At 38.8% G+C, this 20,872-nt stretch overlaps 1 protein-coding gene across 1 annotated transcript in view; it reads right to left on the reverse strand.

The window, feature by feature from the left end:
* Positions 1-1,300: 1,300 nt before the first annotated feature.
* The window catches only part of MBD2 (methyl-CpG binding domain protein 2), a 56,361-nt gene continuing 36,789 nt past the window's right edge, over positions 1,301-20,872 (reverse strand). Inside the window, exons 4-7 of the mRNA XM_065406252.1 lie at positions 13,968-14,058; positions 12,942-13,119; positions 4,277-4,418; positions 1,301-1,780 (exon numbers count right to left, since the gene is read on the reverse strand). Coding sequence (XP_065262324.1) covers positions 4,289-4,418; positions 12,942-13,119; positions 13,968-14,058 — 399 coding nt within the window. The 3' untranslated portion in view covers positions 1,301-1,780; positions 4,277-4,288. The remainder of the gene's footprint in view (positions 1,781-4,276; positions 4,419-12,941; positions 13,120-13,967; positions 14,059-20,872) is intronic.

A 20,872-nucleotide genomic window follows, 5' to 3' on the forward strand; every position in this document is an offset into this window, starting at 1 on the left:
CTAAGTAAAAGAACTCTCCCAGCTTGGACAACAGGTGGGTGGCAGTTGCCAGCAGACAGCTATAAAGAAACCAGGGAAGCGAGGATGCAATTGATTCATTTTGACCTTCAAACAGTTCTGGCTTTCTTTGGGCAGCTTAGTACCCTAGACAAGAGGGGGAGGGGGGGGAACGACCCATTCCCTTGGATTGATTAATCAGAACTAAGACAAAGTTCCCAAAGTTAATCCACTTAAGTAAGAAACGCTGTTACATCGATCATTAGAAGTCCTTGCAATTTGTCTACTTAGATTGTAAATGTCATAAGTCAGGCAAGTATCAGGGGGTAGCCGTGTTAGTCTGTATCTACAAAAACAACAAGGAGTCTGGTGGCACCTTAAAGACTAACAGATTTATTTGGGCATAAGCTTTCGTGGGTAAAAACCTCACTTCTTCAGATGCATAGAGTGAAAGTTACAGATGCAGGCATCATATACTGACACAGGGAGAGAAGGGAGTTACTTCACAAGTGGAGAACCAGTGTTGACAGGGCCAATTCAATCAGGGTGGATGTAGTCCACTCCTAATAATAGATGAGGAGGTGTCAATTCCAGGAGAGGAAAAGCTGCTTCTGTAATGAGCCAGCCACTCCCAGTCCCTATTCAAGCCCAGATTAATGGTGTTAAATTTGCAAATGAATTTTAGTTCTGTGTTTCTCTTGGAAGTCTGTTTGAAGAGAAACAGCAGAACTAAAATTCATTTGCAAATTTAACTCCCTGCTCTCCATGTGTCAGTATATAATGCCTGCATCTGTAACTTTCACTCTATGCATCTGAAGAAGTGAGGTTTTTACCCACGAAAGCTTATGCCCAAATAAATCTGTTAGTCTTTAAGGTGCCACCAGACTCCTTATAAGTCAGGCACTGTGACACCTGCTGTATTTTGTATTGCACTGAGGATGCTGTTGCTGCTCACCCTTTTCCGTTACAGTTAGTTTATATTTAACCTCTGTCCTTTCAAAGCAGGACCTTGTGAAGCCATGTTGGCTACTTGTTTTTTCTGTCCTTTCTCAGAAGAAATTTAGTCTGTTGTACTTTAGCTATATTTCCTTTCAGGTGAAAATCCAGCAGCTGCTGCTAAGTTCAGACAAATTTCCCACAGGCCCTGCTTTGGGCAACAAAAGCACATTTGGACATATATGCCTTTCCACAGCCTACCAATCTCAGCTGAGAGAACAAGGAGGCAAACAGGCACTGGAACTGGGAGCAGGGACACAAGTTCGTTGCTTGCTCTACCCCATAACAGAACAATTTCCAGTCACTCTGAATATAATCATTTATTTATCTTTACAGTGATGATGGAAGAATGTACAGGTGTTTTCACTCAACAGCAGTATAAAAATCTGTTTATATACATTGAGTCACAATAATCTTTAATTCTCCTGATCCATCCTTGTTCTCCTGATCCATCATTATTATAAACCACAGGAAAAACAAATTTTAAGTACAGGCAATATAATTCCAGTAGGTTTGCAACCTAGAGTCAAAAGCTCAGCTTTAGTTTAAGGGTACAGTTTGATATTTTAAAAAAAGACTATTTTAAGTCGTAGGACACAAAATAAAGTTTGTTTTTCAAATAAGATATATACATCAAAAATAGGAGTCTAAAAAGGCATTGGTTTTAATGCTATTAGAAAGCTATATAAATGTGCATGGGTCCATTTCTTCTTACAATGAAAGACCGAAGGAGAAAGTGCCTCTGTTTTTTTAGGAAATTCCTCCTGGGACAAGTCAGTTAAAGTACCTGTAAGTTAGAGAGAGGGATAAATAAATCAAAAGTAAAAGTATTTCTTTGGAGAAATGATAGGTTGATCGCAATTTAAATCAGAACAACTTTGTTGAAACATATAGCTGTGTTTCAGTCACATTTCACATTAAGGGTCCACTTATAAATAGTTGACAAAAGGCTAATAAATAATTGATGTTTTAATAAATGATTAATCAACTGTTACAGTCCAATAGGTCAATAAGTTACTTATAACCACCTTAAACTGATGCACTTAGAACCATCTAACTTTACTCACATATATAACATGTTTATCACATTGAACCCTTTATAAACTATTTATGAATATACTCTTAAATGTGACCTGCATTTCTATGGCATTTAGTGAATTGCTCCTTAACCTAGTTTTTCATTTTTTTGATAAATAGCTTCCATTTTTATATATATTACATAATATATAAAAGTTAATCTCAATAGCACTTTTTCTTCCAGTTTAAAGTTTTTAAGCAACCAACCATATACACAAACTGATCACTTATTCAAAAATCCTACTTAAGTCTGCAGTTAAAATGGCTGTTAGAAGAAAACAGAATAGAAAGATAGCATGCCGGCTATGTATATACAACATATCCATTTTTGATGAAAACTACAAAAAGGTCTATTATTAAGTTTAAATAAGTCAAATTTCTGCAGAATTAACTAAATGAAAATAAGGATCATCACTATAAAACACAATAGGTCTATGTTATAACCTCATTAATATCCATTTCAAAATAATTATTTGTTAGACAATAGAAATTTCATACTACTGACCTATTTGTTTCTTGACTCTATAACTTTGAAGTTTTGCATATATAAAGAATGCTAAAGTTCTTACATTTGTCAACCCTCTAGAATATACATAATTAAGGTCTCATTACATGGAAAGTTATTAACAGCGACAACTGACAGGGACTGCAAATTCAATGGCAAATATCTGTACCCTGAGCTAGTTAGGAAGATTTCAATGCATTGAAGAGCAGCAGGACAGCCACTAGTCTATTATGCAGACCAACGAGATAAGTGTCCCCTCACACAATCCAAATCAAATTCATATTTATGTAGCACCAACATTGTGCTAGCTGCTCAAAATATTGTAAGCAAATAATAAGTACTGTTAAAACCTACAATTTTATAACATTTTTACATAATTGTCTGCCTTTGTGCAAGCTTAGGGCAACATGCACACACACTCCACTGATGAGTGGGAGAGCTGTGAATGAAGGAGAGCAGAATGTTGGCATCAAGATCTACCGTGCAGATGTGAGCATGGTTCTAACGTTCATGATTTCCTCTCCCAGAACAATTCCATCCACTAGTCCTCAAATGGTTTACTAGATCATTGAAGTGGCTCAGTGTCTATGCCACACCCCATCTAGTTCACTTTGGATTTTTAGTTTTAAATAAATATGATCACTTCCTAAGCTACATGTTGAACTACTTAACAGCAGTCTCTCCTTTGGGTGGGCATGACTGTCAGTGTCTACATCAGCAAGTGTATTAATATGCCTCAACAACTTTTTTGACTAAACTCCATGAAACGAAACTGACTGATTTTAAATTTCTCCAAATTGGAGGGCTCAGAGCCAATGTGACCATCTCACACAAGACTACATTCTTTTAAGTTATTCTGTTGCTTACTTTTTAAGAAAAGCTCAAATCTCAAAGTTTGGATTGTTTCCTGTACTCAAGATCCCATAGTGAATGAGTACCAACTTTCAGAATTTTAGCTCAATAGGAACATGGGAATTAGTTGTCATCCTTCTGGATAATTATTTCTAAAAGGGTTTAGCAAATACTTGTACAGATCAACTTAGTAACAACCTAGCATGTAAAGCAATAAATTCAAGCTATTTTGGACGAGAGAAATGCGAGTGCTTCTCCTTTGGAAAAGTGAAGGAAACTCTATTTTGGTATATGCTCTAGAGAAGAACGTTTAGGATGAATGGGACCATTTTGAGGAAAGAAGTTAACAGCAGAAACAAAGTTTCCATTCTTAAGTAGAGCAGGTATAACTTTCCTTCCATAGAGGGTTGCATGTGTACACTGCAGATACAGTGTACAGCCTAGTGGGATTGCTCTAACTGAACTTATCTGCCAAGCTGAGAGCAGTGGGGTGGAGGGGAATAGAGAGTCACTATGGGTTTGTCTACATTGCAGTTAAACACCCGTGGCTGCCTCGTGTCGGCTGACTTAGGATTTCATGGCTTGGGCTACAGGGCTGTTTACCTCAGGTATACATGTTCGGGCTTGGGCTGCACTCCAGGTTCTGCGACCCTTGGGACCCCCAAGCCTGAGCCCAAACGTCTACACTGCAATTAAAAGGCCTAAATCAGATGACACAGGCCAGCTGCAGGTGTGCCCACTGGGTGACTCAGTGACAGTGTTAAGATGAACGGCTGTTAAGATCAACACTGCTAATAACTACAAAGTTTTCCTATCTCATAGAAAAACCACCTGGAGTTCTGGCTTTACCTGATCCTTTTCTTATGCATCATCTCCATTGTCCATTTCCACATCCATATCTTTTGTTGTATCAGCAGCCCGCGACAAGATGTCTGCCATAAGTGCCTCCTCCAGTTTTTTACGCACCTGTTGCACCCGTTCTTCTTGCTTTCTGTTTCAAAAACAGAGTGACAAACATTTGAAACAATAGCAATCCTGTGTGTATATTAATATAGGACTAAAACATTTGCCTAACCTTCACTCATAAGAAAAGGTTTTGCTAGGGTATTTAGTCTAAACAGAAACATTTTAAAGCTGAAGTAATGAATCCTACTACAAAACTGACTTTCACAGCACCAGGTAAAAGGATTTTTTGGATTTCTTTGTGTGTACTGTAAATATTCAGCCACCAATTTAGCTCTCACAGACCCATCACTCAAAAACATAATTGCATAAGTTCTCAGGGCTCATCAGTTGTGGCACAATAATACACAACCTACTTTATCACAATATGGAACAGAGGAAAGAACTCTAAGTGCTCTGCCAGACTACATTCTTTTTTCTGAGGTTTTACCAGTACACCTCTACCCCGATATAACGCGACCCGATACAACACCAATTCGGATATAACGCGGTAAAGCAGCGCTCCGGGGGGGCGGGGCTGTGCGCTCCGGCGGATCAAAGCAAGTTCGATATAACGCAGTTTCACCTATAACGCGGTAAGATTTTTTGGCTCCCGAGGACAGCATTATATCGGGGTAGAGGTGTATATATAAATTCTTCCACAGCAAGTGTAAAAGAGCACCTTCCAAGTATTTGTTTCTAAAGTAGATGTTAAAAGCACTACAGAAATCATGTTTTCTGAGATGACAGTTCAAACTTTTAGTCCACAAATATGAATTCTACTTTAGAGAGTTATAGTTGATGGGAAAATTCCTCTAGGTTCTAAATGTTACTCCACACCTGAAAACATTTTTAAAATAGCCACTAGTTTACTAAACCCCATAAAATATATTTTATTACCCATCTAACTTGTTCTGAGCAAAAGTTAAAAGGGAATCAACATAATTAAGACCCCAAATCTAAGTTTTGCAAGTGTTAAGAAGATTGTATAAAACCCAATTTAAACAGATAGTTACTGGAGTTTTAAATTTAGATGAAAGGGGGTTAATATTCAAACATTCCCCTGACAGGTCATGAATCTAATCACCACAGCTGGAAACGATAAAGTGAAAAAACACACTTACAATTGACTGGTCTTGTTTAATTATTCAACCTGAGTATAATGCAACAAAACAGTACAGTGACTTTTTTAAATTTTATATTATCAGAACTGAATAAACTGAAGTGCTAGCACAACAGGCAAGATTTTAAAAGTATAGTTTGTATCTGGACATTGTCTCTAATCAAAACTATTTCAAGTTCTATTCTGACTTCAGATAAAAATGTTAGTTCAAAAAGCAGTTTGATGCTACAGAAGAAGCTGCTAAACAGACAGCTGTGTTAATTTCAGTTTCATTTAAGAAAACAAGCCACCAATACACAGACAACTTACATCTATTAAAAATAAGTATTTTAAAACAAATTGGATGAAATTCTGTCGTGTGCCTTGTAGAGTTTTGCAAATTTTAAGAGAATGTTACAAAACCCAATTTAAACAGATCTCTTAGAGCCACAGCATAGAACTCTTAGCCCAGGGGGAGGGTGACACTAAAGTGTCTACCCCCTCCTGATCCTGGGCTGCTCCTGGAGGCTGGAGGAGCCCCCAGCATAAATTAGACAGTCCTGGGGGTCTAAGTTACAGAAACCTCCCTATACTGCCTTATGGGCTTCAGTGCTGAGGCTCCACCCCTAGCATGCCCCTTCCGGACTCCGCCCCACCATCAGTTCCTGAGGGGTTACACTAAAAGGCAGTCTTTTGTCGGTCTTCTGCAGTGCCTGAACCAGGGGATTCTTTCCCTGGATAGATATGGGGCTTTTAAGACCCTTTATGTTGCTCTGGCCCTGGCATGAAGATCTCACTCTGCATTAACCTAGGTACTTTATTAAGCCACAACCTGCATATGGATACAATGTTAGAAAAGTTTAAGATGCAATAAGCTTCATTTCACGTTTTATGTCAAGTTCACACTGTAGGTGAAAGAAGGTCTTGTTAAAACTTGATTCAATATCTTTCTGCTCAGCACATCACATTAGGTTGGACTTTAGCAGTGTTGGGTACAGTAACAATACTAATTAATGTGATTTATTTTTAAGCAAAGTGCAGGCAATATGAACTAGCTCTCCAAAGTATAGGTCAGGAAATTCAAGAGATACAGCCCAGTTAGTTTCTCTTACACTAATTTTACATTGGTGTAGTTCCATTTCCTTCAGATTTTCAGATATAAATCAGAGCAGAATCATTCAGAGTCCAGTGCCTGTCCAGATCCTCTATGATGGCACTCTATGCCTGATAACTACAGCCTTGCTTAGGAAGTGTTCTCACTTGAGTAGTTCTGATCACTGAAGACTGTATTTTTCTCTACTTTCTCCCCACATTTTCCAGTTAAAATGTCTTATGTGAAAAATTTTCATTTTCCCATGGGAACTTTTGAACAGATTCAAAACAAGAATTTTAGTTTCAAACTGACACTAAAATCAAAATGTCATTTTGTTTTGCTTTGTTTTTTCAAATTGAAAATGACATTTTAAGTCAAAATGAAAGAAATTCCTCATTTGAATTCCAAAGTGTTTCTCTGAAACAACAAATTTCTTTTTGAAGTTTCCCCACAAGAAAACTGTAATTTTGCATCAGAACTGACGTTTTTCTGTGAAAACTTTCAGTTTTGACAAGATCATTTTTTCAGCAGGAAAGCATCTGCACAAAAAACGTATACCTAAAATCACTGGAGCTTGTCAAAGGTAGAAGCCAATCTGGACCATAAGAAATGTGTGCTAGATGGATCTACAGAGGATCCAGTGCCTTTGTTTCCATTTGCGGTGGCGGCAAAGATACTAAGAAATCTGCCTCAAGCGAACATGGAAGCAGGAGACCTGTGAGGATGTCACTGGAGCTGCTCAGCTGAACAGATGCAATCCCTAGCACTCCCCAAAGTACATCCCCTCTCTTCCACAGGGAGCAAGAGGAGAACAAAACAAAGCAGCAGAGGTCAGTAGAAAAGCTGATGTAAAAGCAGAGGCAAAACTGTCTTTTTACCCTAATTTTCATAATTCTCTCTAGCATCTTGACTCAGGCCTGGTCTACACACAAAAATTAGGTCAGCATAGCTCTGGCACTCAAGCGTGTGAAAAATTCACATCTCTGAGCGCCGTAGCTATGCCTACGTATCCCCTGGAGTAGATACAGCTAGTCGACAGAAGAATCCCGCCAGTGGGAAAGGTGGATTACCTACAGCAATGGAAAAATCCCTTCCATTGCTGTTGGTAGCGCCTACACTAGGGCACAACAGTGGCCGTAACTGTGCTGCTGTAGCACCCATAGACATGGCTGGCCTGAGAATTGATTACTCACACGTAAGACCTGGTGTAAGTCATGATTTCACAGAGTGCATGGAAATCGTGAAAATACCCCCAAAACGTGATTTTTCAATATTCTCTGAATATGAAAATGTATATAATATAATGTATTTCATACAAAAAATCACCTTAGCAAACTGTACAGCCTGTACACCATAGAGTGCTGTACGCATGTGTAGCATAGAGAGTTGTATTGTGAATAGATCTAAATGCAATCTAGGTGGGAAACACAAGAAAATTGATGTCTCTAAAAGGCTAAAAAGGTGACTGCACCGATCATGTGAAGCAGTATCAACCAAGAGTTTTATACACTGATGCAGGTCAGCTCTTCTGTACCTATTGTAGATGACTACCAAAAAGTGTCTTGACAGGCATTTGCCAAAAGAGAAAGGCACAAACCCAAAGTGAAGCAAATGCTTTACTTGGGAAGAAAAAAAAAAAAATTGGGATTTTCTTGTTTCAAAATTCCACTGAAAACACAGAAACATGTAACTCCCTAATTTGACTAACAGAGGTGTTTATTTGCACAAATATCCCTCCTAAAAAACTGGACAACCAAAACCTATGGGAATTCTTCAGACAGAATGTAGCAAATGATGGAGCAATTCCTTCATCAACTCAGCTGTGACCTAAAGTGTCACAAGCAGGAGATTATGGTGAAGCAGTCTAGATGCTTGTCCGTGGCCACTGACCTATCAACTGGTACCCAAGATCAGTTGTGTTACATATTTTATTTGTTTTGCAAGGCCTAAATGATGAAGACACATCTGACTTGGAACTGAAAGCTGTCCTCGCTGATCCAATTTACCAACAGTCTGTTAATTACAACATCATTGCATAAACTACTGCAAGTGCTTGAATACCTTTGAGGTGGATTTCAATGGTATCAGTGCATTTATCTCTGATAACGCATCCTATAATCAACTGCTTCAGAGATTAATGCCTAACTCAGTTCATCTTACCTGTAATGCTAGTGATATCTGGAGGCCCAATTTACTAGATGTTGACAAGCTAATAGGCAACAGTCAAAAAGGTGTTTAAACATTGAGCAGAAAATTGTGTTTTAAAGAGCAATGTGCAAATCACAGTCCAGGCTGTGGGTTCAAATCTTCCTATAAAATTGCCCTCTAACCCAGGTAAGTGAAGATAGGGAAGCTGGTATGCTGCTACTGAACACCATGCACAGTATATTACTTTTTACTTCCGTTTTGTGGAGGAGCAAATGAAAATTACGCCAAACCCAGAAGTGTTAACGGAGCTGAAACGTCTGTTGAACCATTCAGAAAAGTTACAGATTCAACTTGACTTAATCGCAAGGAATGGCAAAGAGCCTGTTGATTTAATCAAATAGTTTGAAAGCCATGAGAGTTGAGTTAATCCATTATACAATAAAGTTGCTGACTTAATACACATCGAACACTTACAGGTGAGCAACACAGCAGCAACACAGGGATTCAAAACCAATTTATTAAAACTTTTATGGAAATTGCCAACTTAACTTACCAAAGTAAGTTAGCTTTTTCTTAAAGATCAGTACTTTGTACAGATGGAAAAGCAGAACAGCAATGCAAAAGTGCCCTCTGCTGGTGATTATATGAAATATTAATTACACATAAGCAGCTTGTAATTATTCATAATTAAACCTCTCTTCCACCAGGAAGAAAAAGTAAAAACCCTGACTCTAAGTTACTTGACATTCTTGCTGCAAGTTTCCTACTCAAGCTGAAAAATGTTTAGTCCTGAATACTAAAGATGTTATATAACTACTTTGAAATATTATAGACTTTGAAATGCTTTTTAAGTGATACTTTGTTTTTAATTTAAGGATTTTGGATTGAGTTTCGAATATGGCTGCATTTCTCTCTTTGGATCAAATAAAATGTAAGGTTGCCTGTTATTAAATAAATACCTTTCCCAGTTTCAATGAATTCCTCTTTAAAAAAAGAAGAAAGAAAGAAATAGAGTACAGGTTGGAGGCAAAATACTGGCTCTACTGAAGTCAAAGGGAGTTTTGCCACTCTTCAATGGAGCAAGAATTTCACCCTAGGAGCTTTTGTGGAACAAGACAGGACACATAGGTCATTGAACATATGTTCTGGTGGCTATTTTTCTTAACTAGAACCACACAACACAGCTACTTGTATATGTATGTGGTGGGCAGAGGAGGTAGGAAAGTATTACACTGAAGAACATAAACTGTAAGAATGTGAATGGCTGGGGGAATATGAAGAAGCCAAACCTTCCAAAAATCAAATTACAATTAAGTTATACTAATTTTAACTGCAGCAAATATGCTACAGCAGGGGTAGGCAACCTATGGCACATGTGCCAAAGGCGGCACGCAAGCTGATTTTCAGTGGCACTCACACTGCCCGGGTCCTGGCCACCGGTCAGGAGGGCTCTGCATTTTAATTTAATTTTAAATGAAGCTTCTTAAACATTTTAAAAACCTTATTTACTTTACATATATCAATAGTTTAGTTATATATTATAGACTTATAGAAAGAGACCTTCTAAAAACGTTAAAATGTATTACTGGCATGCGAAACCTTAAATCAGAGTGAATACATGAAGACTTGGCACACAATTTCTGAAAGGTTGCCGACCCCTGCGTTACAGCAAGAAACCATGTCACACCTAAATAACAGAGCAATCCAAGATCAACAGTTTCAAACTCTGAACATACTTTAAATAGATTGTACAAGAAAACAAAACAATCAACTATCTAGCTTTTTATACAATGGGCCTAGCATGTTTTTACATTTATACACTTTATTCTATAGATACAGAGAAGAACACAAAATAAAGTGTTCTTTTAGGCAAATGTTGGTCCAGATAACTGTACATGACCACACTACAGTGTTGTTTGAACTTCCTCTATGATTTCCCCCCTCACTTTTTCCACACTGCAAAGGTCAATACAGCTCCATTTGATTTACTTTCTTCTTTATGTACCAGCACTGCTGTATCTGTTCTGTCAGCAAAAATGTACACAGCTCTAGAAATAGCAGTTAGCTGCTGTTATAGCAGAAGCACAAAAGATGTCCCACAAAATTAGTGCCTTTTCATTTGAGACCAGTTTTTGATTTACAACCCTCACCCCACCCCAAACACACAAAACAGTATATTCTTCATCCTAACATACAATAAGGATGGATATTCCACCTCTACACAAGTGTTTACAATTTCTGTAGGCTCTAATAACTGGTAAATAGCCTCTAATAATTTTGTAATGGTGGTAATTATCCTAATAAAGAGTTACCCAAGGCTCAAATTGGCAATAATTTTACTCTGTGGAGGTAGCTGTTATGCTCTGTCTGCAAAATTCATAGCCATTACTTGCCTCTGATCAGGTGTGAGCAAAGCTTTTTCTCTCCATCCCTTAAGTTTTCAATGCAATTTCAATGCAATTTTAGAATTATTACCTTTTTTTTTTTTGCAGTGTTATAACAGAGAAGCTATATTAGGATGCTACCTTTTACACTGTTTTAGTTTCTTACATGGTCTTTGTGTGAAGTTTGTTTTTCATTTCTGGCAGTAATAAAGTTTAGTTAAAATAATCCTACACAAATGGGCAAGAAAGCGTTCTGTGCTTGGTAGTGAACAGTCAAAAGGGACACTGTTGAGTTAGAAGTAATTTCAATTACTACACTTGCCGCTGCCCCTGAATCCTCATGGCCAATTGTTGTGATTTTATAATTTTGTTCTAAGAAGTGTATCTTCTCCTTTGTTAAGTTAAAAAAAAAAAACACACCTCACACACTGACAATACAGGAAAAACTGCCCTACTATGAATAAAATGCTGTTAAATGCGACAAGTAAACAGAAAAAAATCTTCTCCCAGTCCTTCAGTTTTACTGTTATAGTATGATTTTAGGTGTTAACTGTAACAATAACAGGTAAAATATTTTCAGAGAGAAGTCTTATTTTTTAAGTTGATGTTCCTTAAAGGGTAAAAAAAAAAATAATCAAAAACATCATGGGCTAGAGCTCTGGATCATGGACTGAAAGTCAGGAACTCCAGTTCCCCATGCTGGCTTTGAAACCAGCTCCCTGGGAGGACTTCAGCATGTCATTTAGTCTCTCTAACTCAGCACATCCCTCAGCCGCTTCCCACAGCCCCCATTGGCCTGGTACAGCGAACTGCGGCCAGTGGGAGCTGTGATCGGCTGAACCTATGGACACTGCAGGTAAACAAACCATCCCAGCCCGCCAGCGGATTTCCCTGATGGGCCGCGTGCCAAAGGTTGCCGATCCCTGCTACAGAACAAAGGCAATGACATCACATGCAGATTATATGAATGTAATATTTGTTCTCTGTTTTGGAAATTAAAAGCATGACAGTGAATAGAATAATTAATCATTAATGAATCATTCCTAACCAAAAAAAAAAAAAAAAAATCAGTTTTATACTACCCTACTCAACATATTCAGGAGACATCTTAACTGATGGAAGAAATGTTCAGAATTCCGAAGTTGAAATGCTTAAAGTGGTTAGAGCACAAAACTGGGAGCCCAAACTCTTGGATTTGATTCCCAGCTCTGTCAATCAGAAAAACTGGAGTGCAAGGCTACAAAGTGAAGAGCTTGCCAGCAAAAGGACCCAGACTCCAGCTTTTGCAGTCCTGCCTAGTTTATATATCGCAAAAAGCTAAATGGTGGCTAAAATAGAGCTCAGACCCTCTGTGGCTCAAAAACCATATAGAAAAATGGGTATTCATGTTTTACAAACAAATTTATCGATGAAAATCTATCCAAGGTACTTATCTGGGGCCCCCATTTCCATGGTATCTGAATGCCTCATAGTTTTCAGGTAGGGAAGTGCTATTATCCCCACTTAACAGACAGGGAACTGAGGCATAGCGTGACAAAATGACTTGTCCAAGGTCACAGAGGAAGTCTGTGGCAGAGCAGGGATTTGAACCCAGGTCTGCCAAGGCTCGGGCTAGCACTCTAGCCATAAGAGTGTTTTTCTTGATTCTGTTAAATACGAATATATTTAGGAAACAACCAGTTTATTCTGTAGTTTAAAAGATACACTTAACAGGTTCAAATGGGGAAGTACATGATTCTGTTTAATGTTTTGGAATATGCTCTGTTTTTTCATTAGATATGAAGAGCAAGCTCAGTATACAAAAATGTACATTTTACTGAAAATTTTATGTCTCAACTCCCTTACCTAATGTCCTCATCCGTAACAATGAATGCTTTGCAAAGGGGCTGAGATGTATTGAGCCATACTGCTGGGTTCTTTTCCACTGCAGCAGAGAGTTGCCCTGTGATTGGTGCAGAACTGGTGTGCAAAGCACTGGCGACAGCAGATAAGAGGGTCTCATCATTGTTGCCTGGGCCAACTCCTAAAATATAAATTAGAGCACAATTAATTTATTTAACCAGATGGCTATACAAGGTACACAAGGCATGTATGACTTTAAATGGCAGACTTTCTCCTATGTACAAGATGTCATTCAGATGAATGAGCATACACTTTAAGACCACATATCTAATGGCAATAATGACTATGAATTTAACAAATGACTTTGAAATCCTGTTAATGCAATTTTAATATATAGTAAAAAAAAAAAAAAAATATCTACTATATTTGCTATTTGTAAAGTGCTAACTTACAAATTGGCTACAGTTTCCTCAAAGAAGGTCAAGCAATTTAATGATCTGGGTTCCTTCTTCAGCAATTATCTTGTCTTCGAGTACACTTATTAATGTAACATTTGGTCTTGAAATACAATTTCTCTTTGTAGCTTTTAACATTAATCTATACAAGTATCTCAATTCTCTTTACTTCAGTGCCACAAGGAACGAAGCCAATGCTGGCAAGTAGTAGTGAAGTCTTTCACAACTCTTTCAAATTCCTATAGATGTCTCCAATGTGGTAGAATAAACAGTTACTAACTGTGACCTATAACTTATTGAATTTCACATCAATTGCATTTGTGCCAAGAAAAGAGTACAACTCTGAAATGTTCTTTATATTAATTAAGTTAGTAACTTGATAAAAGAGAAAACCCTTTTGAGGAGACAGGTGTTTCTGCCAGCAAGCACATGTTAAGATCTGAGGGCTACTAAAGTAAATCAAAGTCGGAGATACATACTGTAACAGCTTAAGAATATCTGAAAAGCTAACATGATCTTTTTTTTATACATTCTGCTTACTAGGCATAGCGTAGTTACTAAAGGCATACAGTACCTTGAAGACCTTTAGGTAGCTCCATGGATTTTATAATTTGTTCACTTACATCAGATGCACTTAGGCCTTGTAGCCTCTTCTCCCAGAAAAGCTGAAAGATGGAAAGTGAGATTGCTTGTTAGCAAAGAAAAATATATTTGGAAGCATACCACAAACAGAATAATGCTTATATTAGCATAGAGTTTATTCACAATAAAAACAAGTAGGACACTTAAACAAGGAAAGTGATAACTGGTGGCCTACAACTGCACCCTATTAAATAAAAAGGAGTAATATTATTTTTAATATCCACACAACTTACTACATAAAGACTGGGGCATGATTATTCTTCCACTGATTATCCCATCCACTGATAGGACCTTTGTCACTGACTTTCATGGGAGTGGGATCAAACCCTTAGTATTTTCTAATTTAAAAAGTTATCTGAAATGTAATTCAAATTAAGTCCACTTTCTCTACCTCTGCCACCTGTTTGTCAGGCAAAAAAATGGATTAGTGGCCTGAGATACTCCTACAGAAAGGTACAGATTCCTTCTTTCTACTTCTATCTACCAATGTTATGCCTTTTAGGATATGTCTACATTGCGTTTTAAAATTTGCGGTACCGAGTCTCATAGCCCGGGTCTATGGACTCAGGCTCACAGAGCTCGCACTAAAAACAGCAGGATGGATGTTGAGGCTTAGGCTGGAGCTTGGGTTCTGAAGCCCACCCCCTGCTTAAGCTTCAGAGCCCACATTCCAGTAAAGTCTACACTGCTATTTTTAGCACCATAGCACAAGCCCAAGACTGTAGACCCAGGCTTTTAGTCTCGCTGCTGTGAGTTTTTAAAAACACAGCATACACATACTCTTAGGCTTCTCCTGCCAGTACTTCTGAGTTCTTAATACAATACCAAACCAGCCATATTAGTGAAGTTCATTAAAAAAAAAAAACCTAAAAATTCCCCCAAAATTGGCTAGAGGCAACATGTCCACTCACTGTGGTCTTCTTAGTTCATGCATGTATGAGTAGCCTACACTCCGGTTACGATAGAGCACTGCACAACTGGACATATAGTCTCCACAGCTACCACCTCTGAACACTGAAAGCAGGTAGGAATAAGTTCCATTTTAAATAAAATTAGGCATTGCCCTCATTCTTGGCAAGTTAGTAATGTACCACTTAGTTGGGATCTCCGATATAGAGCACAAACAGTAAGGGATTAGTGGCTATAACATTTGATTTTCCCCCTCCTTCACCCACCACCTATCTTTGGAATTAATGAGTGTACTCAATATATTCAGGCTTCCTTCATTAAAAAAACAATCAAGTTCATATTGAAATGCAATAAACTTCTGAACAAGAATTATTAAAGAGAAACCATTTTCTCAGGGATGGAGGGCACTATCTAGGGGGAGGAAAAGGTTAATGATAATGTCAACTGTTTTAAAGCACTGACAGGAAAATGTGACAAGCAATTGCTGTGGGAATTCTTGTGCTTGTTCCATCATGACATCTGGACCAGTGGGTGAACGATAATTTACCTACTCTGAATGTTGGAAGTAAAAAGAGATTAACTTTCTACAATAGTCACCCAACACCTCTTAACTGGACAACAAAATATTCATGATTGTTTTACAAATTGGATCTTAACTGAATAAGACCTTTGGATCATCCAGTTTGACCCAACACGTGTGTTGATTGTAGGACTATTTGACTACAATAGTTCCACTGACAGATTGTTCTAACCTGTTCTTGGACATCGCTATGACTCAAGAATTTCCTTTAATATCTGTCACTCCTCATTTGCTCATACAACTAGGAACACTTAATCTGAATCCTAAAATTCTTCCTGTGAACTCTTACCCAATTTCTGAACTCTTATTTCTAGCTGAAGCTTTCCTTTCCTCATTTTCAGGCCCGGGGTTTCCTGTCCTACTCTTTTCTGAAATAGATTCCCTCTTTAAGTTATATCTCCCTCCCTTAAGTTATACTGTTACTGTACCTTGACGGTAGTTGAAGACACAGATTATTTCCCTTGCATCTTATTTTTTTTAACTGTATACACTTAACACCCTGAGTCTTTCATGTGTATTATTTGCCACTCTCTGTATCATTATAACATTGTATTCCAAAGAAGTATAATAGATTTCCTTTAAGAACCAATATCACTCTTTGGATAAAGTGACAATGCCTTTAAAATTCTAGAACACTGAAGAAATCCATGTTTTAGTTACTATGAAAGTGTAAGTAGCAACTCTATAACTAAGAGTACATTGAGATATGCATAAGCAGTGAAAAAGAATTTAAATCCTTCTAATTCAGTTTCATCATTGATTTTAGTCTCAGTTTGGCACAATAACTCTTCTGAGGACAAATGAGTTATTTTAGTAAAATAACTACTAATTTCTGCAAAGGAAACTTTTAAAAATGCTCCTTTTCAAAAATTGTGCCCTGTTACTCTAGCTAAACACTAAAGACCCAAGAACTTCCATCTCCACTCGCAGAGATTACACCACAGGTATGTCTATACTGCAAAGAAAAACCTGCAGTGCCGAGTCTCAGAGCTTGGGTCAACTTACGTGGGCTGCCAGGGTTCAGGCTGCAGGGCTCAAAATATCAGTGTAGACATTCAGACTTGGGCTGGAGCCTTGGCTCTGAAACCCGATGAGGGTCGGAGTAGGAATGTCTACACTCATATTTTTAGTCCTGCAGCCCAAGCCGTGTGAGCCCGAGTCAACTGACCAGGGCTCTAAGACTTGGTGTGATGGGCTTTCTTTGCAGAGTAGATGTACCATCAGATACTATTGTTCTCTGATGCCACCAGCTTGCTTCCCCAAATCACTCTCTCTACTCCTCACATAGACCATGAGGTGCCAGGGAGGAAGGTTAGGTAATAGGGGATACATGGTTGTGTGGATGCACTGGGAGAAACATGGGTGCTCCAGAATGGATATTTGAAGAGCAGGGATATGCAAAGAACTTGGAGTTGGAAGCCCAGTGCCCAGGGGAGATTAATAGTACTTCCCTACCTCACAGGGATGTTATGAGGATAAATACTTTAAGAACTGTAAGGTGCTCAGATACTATGGTGATAGGGACTATATAAATACTTAAAATAGATAAATCATTCTAGTCTGACTTCCTGCATAACACAGGCCATAGGACTTCCCTGAATTATTTTCTGCTTCAAGTCCAATAGCTGTGGATTGAACTAAAATCATGTCTTTTTGAAAAATATCCAGTGGAAAAATTGCCAGTAATAGAGAATCCACCACAACCCTTAGTGAGTTGTTCCAATGGTTATAAACCCTCAACATTACAAATTTGCCCCTTATTTCTAGTCTGAATTTATCTAGCTTAAATAAAATAAATAAATTAATGGAGATATCCCATCTCCTAGAACTGGAAGGGACCTTGAAAGGTCATCGAGTCCAGCCCCCTGCCTTCACTAGCAGGACCAAGTACTGATTTTGCCCCAGATCCCTAAGTGGCCCCCTCAAGGATTGAACTCACAACCCTGGGTTTAGCAGGCCAATGCTCAAACCACTGAGCTATCCCTCCCCCCAGCTTCAACTTCCAGTCATGGGATCTTGTTATATCTCTTTCTGCTAATTAAAAAACCCCTCTATTATCAAATTTGGGTAGTTATCAAATGTAGGTAGTTGTAGTTGTAGACTGATCAAGTCACCTCTTAGCCTTCTGCTTAATAAGCTAAATAGACTGAGCTCCATGAAACTTTTGCTAAAAGGCATGTTTACCAAAACTTTAATCATTCTCGTGGCTCTTCTCTGAACCCTCTCCAATTCATCAACAACCTTCTTGTATTGTGAACACCAACACCGGACACAAGATTCCAGTAGCTGTTGCACCCGTGCCAAATACAAAGGTAAAATAACCTCCCTACTCTGTCTTCACTAGACGCAGTAAGTCGATCCCCGATAAACCGATTGCTACCCGCCGGATCGGCGGGTAGTGAAGACAAAGCCTAAGATGCTGGACTCTAGGTGGCTGGTTCTTGTTTGTGGATTGCTAAGCAGAGATAGGCGCCTCCCTGCACTACAGACTTATGAGCCTCTCTTTGAGAGAGAGGTGGGGCTTAGCAAACAGCCTCTGGTCAGCATCTCCCTTTGGCTAGCTTAGCACACTAGTCACAGAGCTGCCTTTCTCTTGTGGATAGCATTCTAAGGCATCTATTCCTTTCTATTCTACGTATAGCAAGCTAGGCGCCTTGGTCAGCTTTGTGGATCACAGTGTTGTTCCTGTGATTTTCTAGGCACCTAACAGTTAGGTGCTGTAATGCTCAGTGTTGGAATGTCTAAATCTCTGTGCAGACCCTCTGATAGATTAGGCTCCCTATTACTGTAACCACTGAATACAAAGTGCTATGAGCTGCCAATTTTCCTTAGTGCAATAAATGGAAACAGCCTGTTTTACACAGTTGCCCCAAATTGACTAAAAAGAGTAACATGACTGCACTGGCCTTTTCCATGTCATTCCTCATATTAAGTGTTACTTTTAAAAAGGTATCTAAGCATTGGAATCACTTTGCTAATAAGTGATTGCCCATCCAGTTAGAACAAGTAGTCCAGAACACAAAAAGACTAAGGGTCCCAGGATATGTCTACACTGCAATTGGACACTATCAGCTGGCTCAGGCTTGCAGGGCTCAGGCTAAGGAGCAGTTGAAATGTGGCATAGATGCTTGGGTACTGGCTGGAGCCTGGGCTCTAGGACCCTCCCAACTCACAGGGTCCTAGAACCCGATCTCCAGCCCAAGCCTGAAAGTCTACACCACAGTTAAACAGCCTACAAGCCTGAGCCCAGCAAACCTGAGTCTGCTGGCATGGGCCCATCACGGGTTTTTAACTGCAGTATAGACATACCCTCAAATCCTGCAAACCCTTAGCACTGGAAATACTCGCATGGAAGTCAACAGGACTGCCTACAGGAGTTATATTGTGTAGGGTTGGGCCCTAAGAGGACAGGGCAATCTTACTTATTATAATGTAAAGCATAAGATAGTTTACAGCTTAATTACTGAAAAGCTACACTTTAATCCTTCTTCTATAGTGACAGCTACAGAAATGATTTCTCTTCCTGATATTCCTTGCATTAGTAGTTAGAAATTTAGATTCTCCCCTCCCACCCCCATAGTTACTATACAGTTTAATAGAGAGGAAAGAGGGACCAGTTGGTTGGGGCACTGGCCTGGGATACAGGAGAGCCAGGTTCAATTCCCTGCTCTGCCACAGAGTTCCCATGTGACCTTGGGCAAATCGCTTAGTCTCCCTGTTCCTCAGTTCCCCATCTGTAAAAAGGGGGTCGAGGAGACCGGCACTTCTGAAATAAAACTGCACAAGGAAATGTCATGAAAATGACATCCCTACAACCAAGTCAAACTTTATGCGTGTATGTATTCTGTGATTAATAAGACATATTTGACCAAGTATCACAAAATCTGTGAAGTTGTTCAATACTGTATTAAATCAAGAAGTTCAATACATGATTTAGAGTCTCCACAAAAGGTTTAGATGGAAACAGGAACTCTGCGTGGAAGAGGCGGGGAGGCCCTTCTTTCTCCAACTTCTTAGAGTTAACAATCCAACAATCCAAGGGAAAAACAGAATAGGCAACTCACACATTTACAGTAAGCTCTTGGGGTACTTGTGCTCTGTTCGTATATATTATCAGTTTTTGAGAGTTGTTTAAAAAAAATCTTAACAGAAAATGGCTTTGGAAAATTGTTACAATATAATCCTTAGGTACCATCTGCCAAAACCATTTACAAGATTTTACTAATGAACATACAACAAACAGAGTGTCAGCTTCTCTAAGTGTACAATTTCCAAAGTAGATGCTCACTGATAAAGAAAAAGCACTAAATATTCACTTCCAGAAGGAGCATTCTCAGCTTCAAATCTGTGGCCATTTAAGCTATCAGAACACAAGTTTCCAGTTGATGAAATATTGTCCTGTTCTCATTTGCTGACATCCACCAATCCAGAGGTCAGAAATCTCTAAGAAAGAAATCTCTAACAATAATTTAAAAAAAGTAGGTCATCTACTCTATCCCCCTGAAAAGAAGGACTATTCCTCTACAATATATATATTCCAGTGCTTGGAAAAAGCTGGAAGTAAATACGAATAAACATAAGGAAAGATCCGAAGCCTTCTAGGACCTTTCCAGCAAGATAAGATTTCCACTTTGTAATGTTTAGTGAAGAATACAGGAGTGTCCAAATTGAATCCCTATACAATAAATGTATGACTCATGATTTCTATCTATTAAAGGAGGTAACTGCAGATGGAGTTGAAAGTGCTTGTATTTTTAAGGGAACATCTAATTTAAAGAGCTACTTTAACACACTTAAAGACACTCCACTAAAATAGTCCCATTAATTAGCTATTTGTCAAAAACAAATCCTTTGGTATGATTTATATTAAGTGCAAATAAGGTTTTTAATTTAACCTTTCAGACATTAATTGTGCAAGTTACTCTAAACCCCTGCGTCTGTTCAGTGTCTCAATGTCATCAATGGGATTCTGCCTGGTTGAAGCAATTTGCAGGATTGGGGGTGTAAATTGTTACTTCATAACCTGCCTTCCATTTGCTTTGGGGTTTTTTTTACATCCAAGAGCAGCAGTCGGTACAAAAGATACTGGCATCCTTGTTACTGTCCCATGTATTCAACTTTTAAAGTAGTAGTTTGGGGCATAATACTGATACCCCTTTTTGATCTGAGCAGCTAGTCAAATTTCAAGGCCCTGGGACAGTGGCACCGACTTTCTAATGTGCCGTGGAGGGTGGGATGGTGCTTGACCCCCGGCTCTGCCCCAGGCCCCGCACCCACTCCACCCCTTCCCTCAAGGCCCTACCTCTGCCTCTTCCCGCCCATCTTCCCAGCCCCTCCCCGAGCACGCC

The sequence above is a fragment of the Emys orbicularis genome, chromosome 6, assembly GCF_028017835.1.
Source record: "Emys orbicularis isolate rEmyOrb1 chromosome 6, rEmyOrb1.hap1, whole genome shotgun sequence".
Lineage (NCBI taxonomy): Eukaryota > Metazoa > Chordata > Testudines > Emydidae > Emys > Emys orbicularis.